This window comes from Tachysurus fulvidraco, chromosome 4 (genome assembly GCF_022655615.1).
Source record: "Tachysurus fulvidraco isolate hzauxx_2018 chromosome 4, HZAU_PFXX_2.0, whole genome shotgun sequence".
NCBI classification, from domain to species: domain Eukaryota; kingdom Metazoa; phylum Chordata; class Actinopteri; order Siluriformes; family Bagridae; genus Tachysurus; species Tachysurus fulvidraco.
Window position 1 is genome coordinate 22,343,720 of NC_062521.1, and position 16,401 is coordinate 22,360,120.

General features: G+C 38.2%; 2 protein-coding genes across 5 annotated transcripts; both read left to right on the top strand.

Annotated features, from left to right (window-relative positions):
- Window positions 1-632: 632 nt before the first annotated feature.
- On the top strand, window positions 633-8,777 carry LOC113642371. Of its 4 annotated transcripts, XM_047812620.1 has the most exons (8): window positions 660-752; window positions 852-908; window positions 1,488-1,591; window positions 2,363-3,009; window positions 3,150-3,305; window positions 3,491-3,938; window positions 4,778-7,318; window positions 8,064-8,776. In XM_047812620.1, the coding sequence occupies exons 3-8, from the start codon at window positions 1,489-1,491 to the stop codon at window positions 8,375-8,377; spliced, it is 4,209 nt and encodes a 1,402-aa protein (XP_047668576.1). In that variant the 5' UTR covers window positions 660-752; window positions 852-908; window position 1,488; the 3' UTR covers window positions 8,378-8,776. The 4 variants fall into 4 exon arrangements, with proteins under 4 accessions (XP_047668575.1, XP_047668576.1, XP_047668577.1 ...); XM_047812619.1 differs by lacking the exon at window positions 852-908 and having other exon boundaries at window positions 633-752; XM_047812621.1 differs by lacking the exon at window positions 852-908 and having other exon boundaries at window positions 663-851; window positions 3,153-3,305; window positions 8,064-8,777.
- A 1,687-nt stretch (window positions 8,778-10,464) lies between these two features.
- Window positions 10,465-14,353, top strand: timm10 (translocase of inner mitochondrial membrane 10 homolog (yeast)). Its single transcript, XM_027145801.2, has 2 exons — window positions 10,465-10,679; window positions 13,651-14,353. Exons 1-2 carry the CDS (start codon window positions 10,609-10,611, stop codon window positions 13,844-13,846), a joined length of 267 nt encoding a protein of 88 aa, XP_027001602.2. The 5' UTR covers window positions 10,465-10,608; the 3' UTR covers window positions 13,847-14,353.
- Window positions 14,354-16,401: the final 2,048 nt, after the last annotated feature.

Here is a 16,401-nt window from a genome sequence, read left to right on the forward strand (position 1 = left end):
TAGTTACTCATCACTCTAACCAGAGCTCTCTTCATGAAACACCCTGTTTTAAAGGGGGGGGAGGGGGGGGGCGACTGCAAATACTGACAGGTAATCTCTAGATCCATGTAGGAATCGTTCATCTCAGCATATAGAAGAAGAGGAAAATGACTTTCAGCAATCTATTTAGACCTAAATCTTTTCAGTTTATAGCTTGTATGTGATTGTGGGACGTGGTAGCCTATTGGTTAAGGTTTGGACTACTGGCCAGAAGGTCATGGGTTTGAATCCCATTGCTGGGTCCCTGACCAAGGCCCTTAACCCTCAGTTGTATGAAATGAAATAAAAAAATTGTAAGTCACTGGATAAGGGAGTCTCTGCTAGATGCCAGAAGGAGGACATAATCCTTTATTACATATTTAATATATTACTAGAAATAAATATAAAGTATATAACCTAGAATGATTTAAAGGGGAGTCATAAACAAACTGTCTAGTAATTTAATGGCATTTAAATGGTTTCAGTAGAGTGAAGCCCACTATGTAGGAACCTAGCACGCATTGTCTTTACTATAAACGGCGGAATAAGACGCGCACTATGTAGTAAGCGAGTACGCTGACTAATTACTATAGGCGGCGCAGTGCGACGCGTCCTATGCAGTACGTTAGTGCGCTATTTCTCACGTAGCCAACAAAGGCGCAGATGACGTCAGCGCGTTTTTAGAGCTCGTTTCTTCACATCCTAAACGACACAACAAACGAAAGAAATAGAGGGTAATATCATCGAATCACCACCGAATTGTTTATATTTTTTAAATAGTCACTAGTAGTCCAAAAAAAACCCTAACGTTTTCTATCTCTCGTTGTTATCAGGTAAATCAAACCCTGTGACTGCACCATGCACAAACATGATAAACAGAATGTTATGTAGTAAGTCAGACTGAATATCTATTTATTCAATGAACAATCAAGAATTTTATCTATGAATCCAGCTGTAGCCAACTTTTCTGTATAAAACTTTAATTTAGTAATCAAGCAATTAATTAATAAAACAATTAATTCTGGCTTTGATTTGAGCCTTGATTTTTTTGAATTGTTACAATAAGACACATGAATTTCATTTAGAATTTGATTAATTTTACACAAACTTGTAATTTTACACAAATGTCATGCATTTCTGCTGTTGGTTCGAGTTTCTTGTGTTTTGACGTATGATGATCAGTTTAGCTTTGTGAAGATATCAAGGTGGGTTTTTTTTGCAGCGATTGCCATCACAGTCGAATAGAAAGACTTCTGACGTTGTTGTGAAACAAAAAGTCTTCATTTTAACTTTATGACAACAGGTTCATAGATACACTCCTGGAAAGAATGTTTATATAACCTTGTAGTAGCAACACACACATGTGAATCCTTTGGCTCAGATTAATCACTGGTGTAATTAAACATGACAGGCCCGGTTATGCAAGTTTTAACATCCATTTGTCTTGTTTTTGTGTGTGTGGTTCCTAGGATGTGGAGGTACAAGCAGCCTGGCTTTGCTCTGCGTCTCCTTAGTGAGCTGCAGAAACAGCAGCAATGCAGCCTTCACTGTGATGTAATTCTGCAGACTGAGGGTGAGAGGGATGAGAAGTTTAATAGGAGAAATTAAGGAATTAAATACAGGTTAAGTTTGTTTATAAAACCCAAAGTATAAAGCAGTCAGCTTTTCACAGGATCTTAGAAAAATCAGTCTATTGCTGTTTAACTGATTGCATTCATTTCATTACCACAAAATAATGTATCAGCAGTTCATCATCAAGGTGGACCTGCACAAACAAATGGTATTTCTACCATTTTACAGATCCTTGAACGCTAACATAATCACTTAAGTGCACTTAAGTGCCCTCTGCAGTTATTTCTGAGCTTTTAGACAAATAAAAAACGTTTGGCTTTATGTTTGCCAAATATTATGTGGCCGGCAATAATATGTTTGAAATAATAAAAATCCTATTCATGGAAACTAATCATGATTTTTTGAGATCAGATATTTAAATTTGAAAATATTGTATTTTTCATGGCAGTAGAAAAGGAATAAAAATGTTAAAATGCATTCAAAATGCTTTGGTTTTAGGTCACAGGCAACAGATCCAAAAAATAATGAACAAAATCTGAGACATGCCCCAACAACCCTATCTATATATGGAATGATCCTTTTATACTAAAGCACCATGTTTTAAATAATAAAAACTATTAAATTTATCATTCTGCACATATTGCTAAACATAATGATTTAAATTGTTTATTGAAGTTTATTGATTTAAAAATACTGTTTTTAGCCATTTCTATTACTGTATTAACAAATATTTACAGTATTAAAATAATAAGTATTTCTTTTACTTTCATAGGTGTATCTATTCCTGCACATAGCTGTATGTTGTCTGCCCTCAGTCCAGTATTTTATAGAGCCTTTGCCAATGTTCCTTTACTTCCAGTGGGCCAGAGTAGACTAGTAGAGCTGGAGGCAATAAGAGCTCATGCCCTGATTAAGTTGGTTGGGTTCATGTACTCAGGGGAGATGGAGGGAGAGAGCTTGGATGAACAGCAAGAAGTGATTGACGTTGCCTGCAGGCTGGGCTTCGGTAACATTATGGAAGGGAAGGAAAAGCAGGTGAACAGGCACCAAAATAAAACTGCAAGTTGGAGGGAACTTGGCCTGCAGACAGAAGAGACAGAAGGGAGAAAGAAAGATGCCAGCGTACAGAGTCTGTTCAAGAAACCAAACTTTACTCATTCAGGAACTCAGACAGACAGCACTGAAACTCACTTCGTAGACAATTGTGTTGCATCAGAGTCAGAGCTGTCGATAGACCTGTCTGATGAATTAACTGACGTTGCTAGCGAATATAACAGCATTTCTCCAGACACTGGTCTTGCCTGGATTGATGAGATTGTTGCTCACTCTTCGCCAAAAAGCACTGAAGCATTGGTTAGAGTGCATGCCAAACGTCATCAAACTCAAAAGGAAAAGAAGAGAGCAAAATATTCAAAGAAGGTGAGTAACTTGACAAAAGATAATCTAAGATGAGATGATGTTATGTTTGGCAATATTAAAAATATCTAGTTGGAATTTTGGTGAAAGAAATATGAAATAAGATGGAAAAAAAAACCTGTTTAAACTCTGTGTTTGTACAGCAGGAAGATGCACATATCTCATTGAAGATTAAACTGAAAAGGCAGAAGAGTGGGGCATTGTGGGAGATTGTTAGCATCCAAGAAGAGAATACAGGTGATGGATCAAAAACTTGTGGATCCTCTGATGACCCACCAATGACGCACAGTCTTGCAAAGGTAACGGTTCGTTATAGTGGAGATCAGATTCAGTAAATAAATTGTCTATAGGTTACTCTCAGACAACTTCATGTTGATTCTGATGCAACATAATCTTTTTCACTTTAATATTCAGTGGCTCTCCCCTGTCATATATTTTATATCTTTTTGCTTCTGTATTGTTTCTCTCTGGTTACGATCATAAGACCTCCGCAGAAGAACAGCTGAGCCCTTCTCCATTAGTGACTTGTCAGAATCTTGAAACTGTTACGCTCACACCTCCCTTAGAGATGACCACTCCTCTTCCTTCTACACCAATCAGGCCCCCTTCAGAGACCTTTTGTCCCATTGCCCGCGATCCCTCTCCATTCTCCTCCACTTCACAAATGCCACCTCTCTCAGTGGATGTGTCACAGCCCCAAGAGTCAGACGAACATATCGGAAAGCTGTTAGATATGATCACAGTGGGATTAAACATCTTGCCCTCAATCACAATGGAAGGAAACAGCAGCATGCCTGCACACCTGGATCAAAAACTGGAGAAATATGCAGCTGTAGCTAATTCACCAGCTTCATATCCTTGTTTGCTTGGCCATAATCTAGAAGCTGTGGGATCTAGGACAACATCAGGGACTTCTGAACAAAGAGAAGCAGGTACAAAAACTTAACATGCTTTGAAAGTCAAAATAAAATCACCCCTGACATTATGGTCGACCATCTGACTGTTTTAATGTGATGAAATTATCACTGATTCTGCTGTTTGATTGAACTTTGAGATCTTTGAACTTTGAGTTTTATGAGAAAAACACAAGAAAGGTGTAGCGATAAATATGGATTTAAGATATCTGTATCTGGCCTCTACTAGTACAATTATAAAGGATCCCAACATGGTACAAGTGTCTAATAAATTGACCAGTTAGCGAACACAAAAAAAAAAAAAAAAAAAAAAAATCCGGAGTTACACTTCTGTGTCTATACACTTACACTGTATGGATTGTTTTGTGTACAGCTGACCATCACACCTGTATGTGCTGGTTGAAAAGGCCATTCCAGTTTTATTCTCCCTTTGTTGTTATATTAAGCTTCAATCTTCTAGAAAGGCTTTCCACTAGATTTTGGTGCATGACTGGGGATTTGTGATCATCCAACTAATAGAGTATTAGTGAGATCAGATAAAGATGTTGGGTAAGGAAGCCTGTGGTTCTGTTGGAATACTTCCAGTTCATCTCAGCGGTGTTCTGTGGGGTTGAGGTCAGGGCTCTGTGCAGGACACTCAACTGTTTGGGTTAAGTTCCAGTGAGAGGAAATCTCCATGGTGTAGCATTCAGGACAGTTGTGTGCTACTGTTTAGGAGGTTGACCCATGTATCGGTGTGATGGACAGGTGTCCACTTAATTTTGGCCTAATAGTGTACATTCATTCGGATGCACAACCTACTCATCAGTAACGTTCTGCTCTTTTAATGCTCAATATAACTATGCTTTCTATTGTAGGGTCTGAGGACCTGTCTGTTTGCAGAAAATGGACTCTAAAGAACCAAACATTGTTGTCCAATACCTCTCCATGCATGCCAGAAAAGAAAAATATTGATTCATCATTTACAAAACCATGCACCATGACAGATATTGTGACACCTAAACTTATTTTTGGTAACGAAGGTCTTGAGCATCAAAACGTAGTTGAAATGAAGTCAGATACTTATGCATGGTCAAGGAAGCAGACTTTTAGAGGTACCAATGAAGACTGTGATATACAAACTCAAATCTCAAGAACAGCTATATGTAATGCCGCACTAGATCATTCCATACCAATAGAAGGACAGTGTCCAGAGCAGATTCATATAACAGATCAGGTTTCACTCTGGCAATCATCAGATGTTGATCAAGCCCCAAATTCTGATAATTGGGCGGATTTCAGCGAGATGAGGCTCCCAAGATGTCTTTCACCTCTTGCATCAGAAGCAGGCGAAACAACTGGTATTTCTACCCAAAATCTTATAAGACCTCTGGAATTTTCTTCATGTCTTTCTGCATCACATATCAACCTCCAGCCAACATTAAGATGCATGTCATCTTCAGTTCAGCCACAGGCACCTCCTGGAAATACTAACCAGCAGAATTCATCATGTACTCCTCAAAATGTAAATGAAATACACTCCTCGGGGGTAGGAAAGAACTTATGCCCTTTAAAATCATACAGAGACCACAATGGAGTTGCCATTGAGAGTAATCCAGAAGAAAAAAAGACAAAAATGGCAGATCTTAAGAATAACTTGCGAAAGGGAACAGAAGACATAACACCGGACAGACAGACGAATGAATCAGTAGACAGAGGCATCTCTACAGCAATGCATAATGTTGAATCTGATAATGAGCCTACTAGAAAAAAAGCAAAAGTGGCTGGTTACCCAAATGAAGTTTGTACACAAGCAGGGAAGGTAGTAGATCCCTGCAGTGCTAAAATAAAGAATATAAGGCGAATTGAGAACAAAAAAGACATTAGCAACCCTGTAATTTCTGAGAAAATTGATTGGCCGAATGCTGCCAAGACAAGAAACACTGTGTCAATAGATCAAAAATCTCAGGCAAACATGACACATGGAGTGGTAAGTTCACTTTTCAAGTGTAAAGGTCAAGAGGCATGCCAAAAAGATGTTTGGGATACAAAACAGCCTACCTCTTTGAAACGTGGACTTGGGATGTCCATTCAAAAAAGAAAATGCACTAAAGCCCAGATGGAAGACTTAAGCAAAATAAGTGAACTTAACAGTTCACCTCCAGTCCTTAATGATTCGTCTTCTTGCAGCCAGCATGACTCACAGTTAACACAAATGAGAAATGAGTGTGTGGCAAGACAGGGATTTAAGGACAGTGTCAAGGATTTAATCAATGAATGTGAAAAGAACAATGAACCAGAAATGAAAAATCCCTTCATAGAGCCTGAGAAAGTTTCACCAGATGTGAACCTGAACAGAGAAGGAGACAAACAGCCCCAAAGGCTCGCTAGTCTCGCTAAGAAGGCAAGTTTTTGTGATAAGATTTTCCATCAGACTGTTTTCCGTCTAGACACCACTGTCACTAAACATTTTCTACCTATTAATCATCAACGAAGATCATATTTTCAGACATTTGATAGAAAAATCAGGACTAGTTTACCTCCAAGTGTCATCTGTAAGAAGATCAGAGAACCTCCAGAATCTGATCATATGAGTGCTGAGTTAATGCTGGACAGCAATAAATGGAAAATTAAAGATACAATTGAAGAGAGTGGGAGAGAGAAATGTGTACCAAGGACTGATAAATCCGATGAAGTTTTAGACAAATCTAAAGTGGATCCGAAAAACAAAGCTGTCAGTGAACAAGTTGAAAGTGGGTCCAAAAATGTAAATGGATGTTTTGTGAATAGGAACCCTGTAAGAGAAGCTGAGATTAATTTGAATACTGGTTTATCCATTCATGAGGCTGTTGAGGTGAATGCTGCTTCTCGTTTGTATCCAATTCCAACAGTAAGAGATTTTAACAATAATTTTGATACGGAAAATCACTTGCAGCTTGAATCAACAACAACATTACTTCATCAAATTAGACCTGAAACCATGATGGAGAAACCAAAAATTGATGAACAGATTACAGAAAGTCTTTCTGAATTAGCAGTTTCTTACAAGCCAACAGATGAAAAGACTAAAGAGTTACATCCTAAATTGACTGGGTGCACTCGAACAGGTAATCTGGAAGGACAAGAAGGAGAAAAAGAGGAGACTACAATAAGGAAAGCAGAACATGTAGAAGTCAGTAGAATGAAGGACAGTGAAGCTAAATTAAGTGACATTGAGGTCGATGTATTGGATGAAAGGGTACAGCTGGCTATAGGTCATGGAGATGAAGTGTTTGCTACATCGGGAAGCATTCGTGATACCGATGAAGAGGAAAGTCAAATCTCTACTATGAGGCTTAACGATGGACAAGTTCTTGCTATTGAGGAAGAATTAAATGGACAGCAGGTTTTAAGGACTGAAGTCATGTCATCGGATGAAGGTAACTTTAGATTCTTGTTTTTAAGATAATGTGAATGTTCAATTGCCTCTTCCTCATCAGAGTTATAATAGGCTATCAGGGTGTAGCCAGTTGAGAGCTGTAGTGTATTAAACTATCATGGTATACGGATAGATCGTGGTGTATGCAAATGATAGTTTCTGATTCTGACCACAGCTCTAGCATTATTCAACCTGGAGCTATGGTCAGTGTTTAACATAACAGCACTGTTGAATGATCAGTTCTGATTTTTTAACACATGCTATCTAACATATCACTTATATATTAACAAAATACACAGCGATTTAATGGTGGATACTACACATATACAGGTGTTTTAATAATCAAATGGTTTCTGTGAAAAGATTTTTATTCAGGATTTTCATAAGGACTCTATAGTGCCAGCTGTTTCTAATAGTCAGTCTGAGTTAATACTCAAACTTTAGATTTTCTATTAGGAATGAACTACATATGTGTATTTAACCCAACCTGAAACCTAATTGAAAAATGTTTCCGGAATGTTAATGAACAGACTATTAGCTAATGGATCATATTATTTGCCTAACATTAAATATAGGTTTAATACATTTTGACACAGAACCATTAGATTTCTTCACAAAATTTCTTATATGCATAGTTGCCCTGTCTGACTTTCAGCGTATGGCTTATAAGATCTATCTAACTATCTATTAATACAAGTTATACAGTAAAAGGTTTGTCTATTAATTTAAATTGTATTTTTTAACAGCTACACATGACATGACTTCAGAAATGCTAAACACTGAAGCATCCTCTATTCCACGTGAAGAAGGACCTGATCTCAGCAGCTTCTCAGTCGATCCCTTAGGCTCATCAGCAGCATTTCTGCCAGATCTGAACACTGAGTCGGCAGAGGACTACGGCAGTGCTGAAGAGGAGCTTATTGTGGATGACATCTCTGACTCTTCTCCCCAGCTGTGCAGTGTAGTTGGTACTGTGTGCAACATTATTCAGGAAGAAGGGGATGAGTTGCGGGATGAGGAAGAAGAAGATGTTGATGTCACTGGAGAGGAATCAAATTGAATTTAACTTTCACTTTGTAAGCACCAGAATATTTTTCCAAAAAGATCAGTTTAGTTTAAGAAAAATTTAGCACTAGTACATTTTTGTTTATTCTGGATATAATTTATTATTGTTGATTAATGATGTGTATATATGTAAAAGCTTAATTTATTCAGATAAATTATTTTTTGTTTCTGCACTAGACAAAACACCAGTAACTGTATATTAATTTTGTTTGTCTCTTGGTTTGGTCATTAAGTAAAGCATATAGTTTGTGGAAACAATATTTCTGTCATAAATGTTGAACGAGAAATCATTATCTTTAGAATATTGCAGTGGGTTTCTTTACATCACCATGGGATCAGTCTTAAGTTTGTTTGACTGTCTATAATTTCTGGTTTCCTCCCTATGTCCCACTCAAAAAAAAAGTACCTTATTAAATACCGTAAGATTACTGTAAGGTTTGTCAAATAAGCATATGACACACCATGGGTTTTTAGAAGAATATATTTTTGTTTATTAGTACAAATTATAAACGTACAAAAGTGTTACCGAGTATTACAATTCAACAGTACCACATTAAATGAACAACAAGGTATACAAGGTATCAAGGTATACACCAAATGTCCATATGTATGTGCTAACAAGTACACGATATCAAGAATATAACCAGGCATTTCCATAGATAGAAATTGGCACTAGAATAGGTCTTACTGAAGAGCTAGTAACTTCTGTATTAAGATGCCACCTTTGTCACAAGTGAGTTTATGAAATTTCTTTCCTGCTATAGATGCCCCAGTCAACAATAAATACTATTATTGTAAAATAGAAGCAACGACTGAACAAAGATGTGCTAGAACATGCAACCTCACAGAGCAGGTATAAACATTTGTTATCCCCTGTTGCATTACACACTGCCTCTGGAAGCAACATCAGCACAAGAACTGTACATCAGGAGCTTAATGAAATGGGTTTCCATTACTGAACAGCTGCAGACAATCCTTCACTAGCTCACCATGCATAAAGCCAAGCATCAGCTGGAGTGGGGTAACAGACACTGTTACTGGACTGTGGAGCAGTGAAAAGGGTTGTTTTCTGGAGTGATAAATCATGTTTCACTATCTGTCAGTCTAATGGATGAATCTGGCTTCAGAAGATGCCTGGAGAATGTTTCATACTAGAATACAGAGTGCCAACAGTAAAGTTAGTAAAGTAAACTAATGAAGGATAAGGGTCTGGGAATGTTTCATTCAGTTTTAGTGAAGAATTAAGTTAACGATGCAGCATACAAAGACATTTTAGACAATTGTATGCTTCCAAATTTGTTCTAATATGACTGTGTCCAAGAAGACACAATGTTTGATGAGTTTGGTGTATAAAAACTTCAGTGGCCTTCATACACCCCCTTACCTGAACCCTCCTGAGCGTTGGGAGAGTTGTTAGGATGTAAGGACCCCAGAGAAAGCAGAGACATTAGGGTATAACAATCAGAGAATGTGAGAGTGAGGATATCCTTAGGTGTGGCTTTCTTTATGGACCTGTGAAGAGGTCTTGATCTTAGAAATGTATGAGAAAAATAGGAGACTGGTTGTGCCTAAGACCTCCACCTCTGTTTACACTTAAGGATACAGGATACTAATTTGTGCAATCCTGCCAACTTCCCTTAGACCGAAGAAGCTGCTTGGAAGAGTAGTAAAACCTTTTGATCATACAAGAAAGAAGTCCAAGTGACATGACCTACAGACTTGAATCTTCAGACTTAGAAAATACCTTTTGACTGAATTGGCACTAATCACCACAGCCAAAATCTTTAAGGATGCCTTGCCAGAAAATAACATGCTGTGGCTCTACTGAACTGTGTAATATTTTCATGGCTTTGGAATGGGATGTCCAACAGGCTCATATGTTGTAGGTGTGATGGTCATTTGTCCACATACAATTGACTACACAGTGTAAATATTATCTTCAACAAATCACCCTTGTTTACCAGGGGAACGACTAAAATCCTTCACTATCCTCGAAACCTTGAATCTTGTGTCTATTTACACTGTGTAAGAAGAGCAAGTCATACAATGACTTTTAAAGAGTTTTTTTGTATTGCGCAGGCGCTCAATCAACGCATGCGCAGTTCAACTTGGTCAGAGGACGCGACAGATCTCACGTGTACTTGTGCTGTTCTCCTTTAACTGAAGGTTAAACGCTTGCTGTCGGTTTCCTGACTTTTACTAGTTTAAACGTGTTAAAGATCCAAGATGGACCCGATAAAAGCGCAGCAACTGGCGGCTGAACTCGAGGTTGAAATGATGGCAGACATGTACAACCGGTAAGCTTTATCTGTTAGCATGCTAACAACACTTTACATTAAAGTCCTTCTGTTTACACATTAAAATGAATTCTCTAGTTTAGTTCTCTTTAATGCGCTAAACGGTACATGGTCGTGTAAAATTTGAGATATTAAAATGATTAGTGTATATATAATAATTTGAACATGCTAGCTAGCTAATAGCTCAGTTAGAGCACATGACATTTATATCTAACTCATAACAGCCACGATGCTATTGCATCTTACTTTAATAAACTACGTGATACTAGAAAAGGCAGTAATATACATGAATGTTTTAGTGTAGCGCATAAACTGGCAAGGGGAATACAATGTTTTCTGACAGTTCATTCACTCCACTTCTGCCTCCATTCATTCACTCCAGTTCCCCGCTGTCTCCATTCATTCACTCCAGTTCCCCATTACCTCCATGCATTCACTCCACCTCTGCCTCCATGCATTCACTCCACCTCTGCCTCCATGCATTCACTCCACCTCTGCCTCCATGCATTCACTCCACCTCTGCCTCCATGCATTCACTCCACCTCTGCCTCCATGCATTCACTCCACCTCTGCCTCCATGCATTCACTCCACCTCTGCCTCCATGCATTCACTCCACCTCTGCCTCCATGCATTCACTCCACCTCTGCCTCCATGCATTCACTCCACCTCTGCCTCCATGCATTCACTCCACCTCTGCCTCCATGCATTCACTCCAGTTCCCCTCTGCCTCCATGCATTCACTCCAGTTCCCCTCTGCCTCCATGCATTCACTCCAGTTCCCCTCTGCCTCCATGCATTCACTCCAGTTCCCCTCTGTCTCCATGCATTCACTCCAGTTCCCCTCTGTCTCCACTCATTCACTCCATTTCTGCCTCTTCCCCATTCATTCACTCTGCCTCTGCCTCCATGCATTCACTTCACCTCTGCCTCCATGCATTCACTCCACCTCTGCATCCATGCATTCACACCACTTCTGCCTCCATTCATTTACTGCAGTTCCCCTTTGCCTCCACGCATTCACTTCACTTCCCCTCTGCCTCCATTCATTCACTCCTTCCTTCATTCATTCATTTACATTTACAGCATTTGGCAGACGTCCTTATCCAGAGCGACGTACAGAAGTGCTTAAGTCTCTCTCATTTACTCCTTCATTCACTCCTTCCTTCCTTCACTCACTCCTTCCTAACTTCCTTCACTCACTCACTCGATGTCCCAAAAATGTTCTTCCACAAGGTTTCATAATTAGATCTAGGGATTGTATAAACTAAACATTTCCTTATTACTTTAGGGCATGTGAAGGCTGTGGTGTACCAGGAAAAGGTTCATTGAGTTGGAGAGACAATATTCTAAAATGTGTTCATTTCCCTATATGTATCGATATTTTATAGATAAAAGAATCAAATTACTACGTGTAAATGTTTTTTGGGAATGTTAGTACAATTATAAAGAAATGAGCATTAGATTTTACATAAGTTAATAAAATACTAACTCGTGCATGATGGAGAATTTATTTATCTACGGATTGATGTTATTGGAAAAAAATGACAAATCTTTTACATGAACAACATGTGGCTAATTTTAAGGAATTTTAATTTTAAGATCTTAAAGACAAGCAGAAAAGCAAAACAAGCACATGTATATACCTGAACCCATGTAATTTTTCATCATAACGACTGGCGTAAACGTTGGGCTTCACAACACAGATGTTCATGTTTGCATGTTCTCTGAGTGCTTCGGAGGTTTCCTCTATGTGCTGGACCTCGCCGACGCACCCTACCCCCCAGTCCAAAGATGCTTATTGAGATCTAGGAATTGACCCTAGTGAATAAATAGGTGTGTGTGATTGTGGACTGTGATGGGTTGGCACCCCGTCCAATGTGTCCCCCATCCAATGTGCTCTGAGTGCCTTGGTATAAGCTCTGAGGTCTGTACAACCCTGCATAGAACAACATTTAATATCAATATGTATCAATAAATCCCCTAACAAGAAGCATTTACATGAGAATTGTAGGTATTTATATAGAATTGGTACTTTTATTAGACTCCATTGTTACACAGTAATCAGCAGTTGAACTTTAGCTAGGAATCTATTTGAGCCACTTCCTGTCCTGACTTTGGCCGCTCCCTGTTCGGTCGCCACAGCGGATCATCCAATTTGCATATTTGAGTTTTGGCACAGGTTTTATGCTGGATGCCTTTCTTGACACAACCTGCCCATTTTATCAGGGAGTCAAACCCAGACCATGGCGGTGAGAGCTCGGGATCCTGCAGCTGGACCACCATGGACTAGAAAACTATTTGATATGTTGTAATAAATTATATAATTAAGTCCTGCACTTTTAACCCACCAAACATTTGTGCATAAGAATTACCTATTAACTAAACTGCGATTTGTTTATTTCCCAATAATTCTAATACAATTTATACAGAAAGTAGACATCAGAGAATCAGTGGACAAAGTCATGGGCATAGGATGCTAGATGATAAATTCATCTAGATGCTTCCACAATTCCTAAATCTACTACAGTCCTTTGGCACAGAGTGAGTTAACTGTCCAGTCTAATCAGAAGCTCAGAGCCTTTAACCAAATGTTGTTGTTTTTTTGTCCTTCTTTTTTGTAATATCAGACATTGGATCACTTTCATATTACTCATGTTTTTTGGTTACCAAGCAGGCTTTTGGTTTTGGTTACTGGGACACCATTGTTTACTCAGTGATAACATCATAGTTGTTGTCCTAGATAATCATTTATTTTGCTTTGCCGTTAAAGTGACAGAGATATTAGATGAAGCCAGGGTTGTAAAGAAATTACACTGTAATAGTATTTTTTGTTATTTTGTTTTAGACCCTTGAGCCAGGTTCAATCAAAATGTGAATTTTAGTGTTATTTTGTAAGCTCAAGAAGCAAAAGATTAGTAGGTATTATTGTGAAAACATGAGCTTAAATATCGAAATGTTTTCTTCCTGCAGAATGACCAACGCATGTCACAGAAAGTGTGTTCCTCCTCACTATAAGGAAGCTGAATTGTCAAAAGGTGAAGCAGTGTGTCTGGATCGCTGCGTGGCCAAGTACCTCGACTTGCACGAGAGGATGGGTCGTAAACTCACCGAGCTCTCCGTACAGGACGAGGAGACGATGAGAAAAGCAGCCGCCGGCACTGGGTAGATCTAAAAGGACTCTCAAAGAGCAACAAAGTGCGGCCTGGGGTGGTCTGAAGAGAGGACAGGAAACACACTGATGCATTACAGACGTCCAAATAAAATGGAGCTGAAGTATAATAGTGTGTGTGAGAAGACACCTCACCAGTCTTCAGTTAAATCAATCTCTCTCTGTCTCACTCCAGAGTTTGACATTGTGGTTGGAATAATAATAGTGACCCATTTTTGATTTGCCCACAGGTTGCTTGTCAAAATGCAGAATCCTTGTTGGAATCTGTATCAGTTACTGTGACTTGATTGACTTACTCATCAATTAGTGTTTTGTTTAAAAGCCCCGGTGTATGTGGATCAGGTTTTGCATGATGGACATACATTTATGTAGGTTCTTTATTGGTTTTCCTTTTTTTTATGTTTTTCTTAAAACAAGTCATACTGACACTGTGCAAAATATGTTTTATTGTTTATGTTGGAAGACTCACATTTGCAGCATAGTATAATTAAATCTCCAATAACATGTTTTTGTCTGTGTTTACAGTTATTTGGGAAAAAAAGTACAATGAAGAAAGAGGGGGAAAAACTGGTGGGGGTCTTGGGGAAATTTTTAAAAAAATTATAGGTACACATTTTGCAAACATTTGATATTGAGGTTATAAATCCTTGCTATTCTGTTTTATATGCAACTTCCCTTATGTGTATCATGTTTCATATTCTCTATTTTGTGATGAATGCCCTTTATAACCCTTTAAGTACAAGAAACTTAAACAGGAAGTCTGGAGAGTTTTAAAAAATCAGTTTTAAAATAAAATTACAAAATATTGTGCATGTTAAACAATGAAGTGATAGATTGCGTTAATGCCCTGTAATAAATCACCCCTGTAAGTCTCAGAATTCTGAAGTATATCATCTATTTACTAAAAGCATCATATCGGTTTTGTATGAATTCTCCCACCATAAATTTTGTCAAAAGTGTTTCTCCTACCATAAATTCCCCCAGCTAGGCAAAACATTTTTTTTCCTTTGTAGTTTTATTTTTTGATCTATAAGATTAATACTTGTTTATTTTGGTGTGACTGAAATCTATGTGCAGTAATTAACATTGTGACAGATCTATATGCTGAAATCATCTTAAACCTATCTGAGTCGGTTATTTCTGAAAGTGTGACAACTCGGCTACTAAATGTTTATGGTATCGGCCATTCTTCACTTCTACTAGCCAAAAAAGCCAGATTAACTACGTCACAACTTTTGTCCTTCAGTCAATTGATGTGGATTTGGCTTACATACACTTTGAGTGTAGATAATTTATGAAAAGTATCCCGCCAAATTGCTCAGTGATTCCACAGTATTAACAGACACGGCTGGGTTTTACTCACATTTGGCAGGTGCCAAACCCTGGTAGAAAACATTTACAGATCTTATCCAGCGCAACAATCTCATTTATACAGCTGAGCAATTGAAGGTTAAGGGCCAGGGTCTTTCTCAGGGGCCTAGGAGTGGCATCTTGGTGGCCCTGGGATTTGAACTCCAACAACTGTCCGTTCAGTATTCCAACTCCTTAACCACTGAAATACCACATCTATTTAACCATATAACTACTCATATTGTTTATTAACATGTGCAAATTCTATTAAATGTTCCAATTAGTTTGAACAGCTCCTGACCCAAAATGTCCCCAAATTATTTCATTTATGGCATATAAGTGATTCTGTCAATATATTTACATGATGATTAATGCAGAGTAAACTGAGACATAAAGAGATTCCAAACCTGACTGATGAACTACTAAATTCTAACTAAGTTGAACATCAGTGCGATTTGCTCCAGGTCGTGTTTCTCAATTGATTCAGCCATTTTATTTTCAATATGACAGAAAAGCTCCAAAACAGTATTGTCCAATTCAGTGTTAATTTTTGATTCAGGTGAAAAACAAACACAGTATTGATCTGTACATCTCATGTTTAAGTGTTTAAGGTGATTAAGGTGTTGGTCTACCAATCGGAAGGTTGTGAGTTTGATTCCTATGTCCACCAACTGCCACTGCTGGGCCCCTGAGCAAGGCCCTTAACCCTCAGTTGCTCAGTTGTATTAAAATGTAAGTCGCTCTGGATAAAGGAGTCTGCTAAATGCTGTAAATTTAATACTTTATCCTTCATATTATTTTTTTTTCAAGTTATCCTCAAGTCTGCAAACAGACTAAAATGTATATGGTTGCATTTTTTAAAAATATGATGTGGTCTGGTAAAAACCCTTCATATATCGCAATAGCTGAATTCTGGAAAAAGACAAAGACAAAAATGCTCTACTTTAATTCTGTTTGCTGTGCCTTGTAAGTGATATTTTGCAAGTTGTTATAACATCATTCTCACTTCAGTGTAGTCAACATGTCTTTTGTTTGCTCCATCAGATTAAGTAAAGGTCATAAAAAGCCCAAACCTTTTCACACCTACTGGTACTGTTCTGTTATTGCGAACTTCAAACATTTATGCAAAATCATGGACTGAATTTGAAGAACAGAATCAGGACAACACAATAGTACATAGCATTTTATGCAAGCTTGCTGTC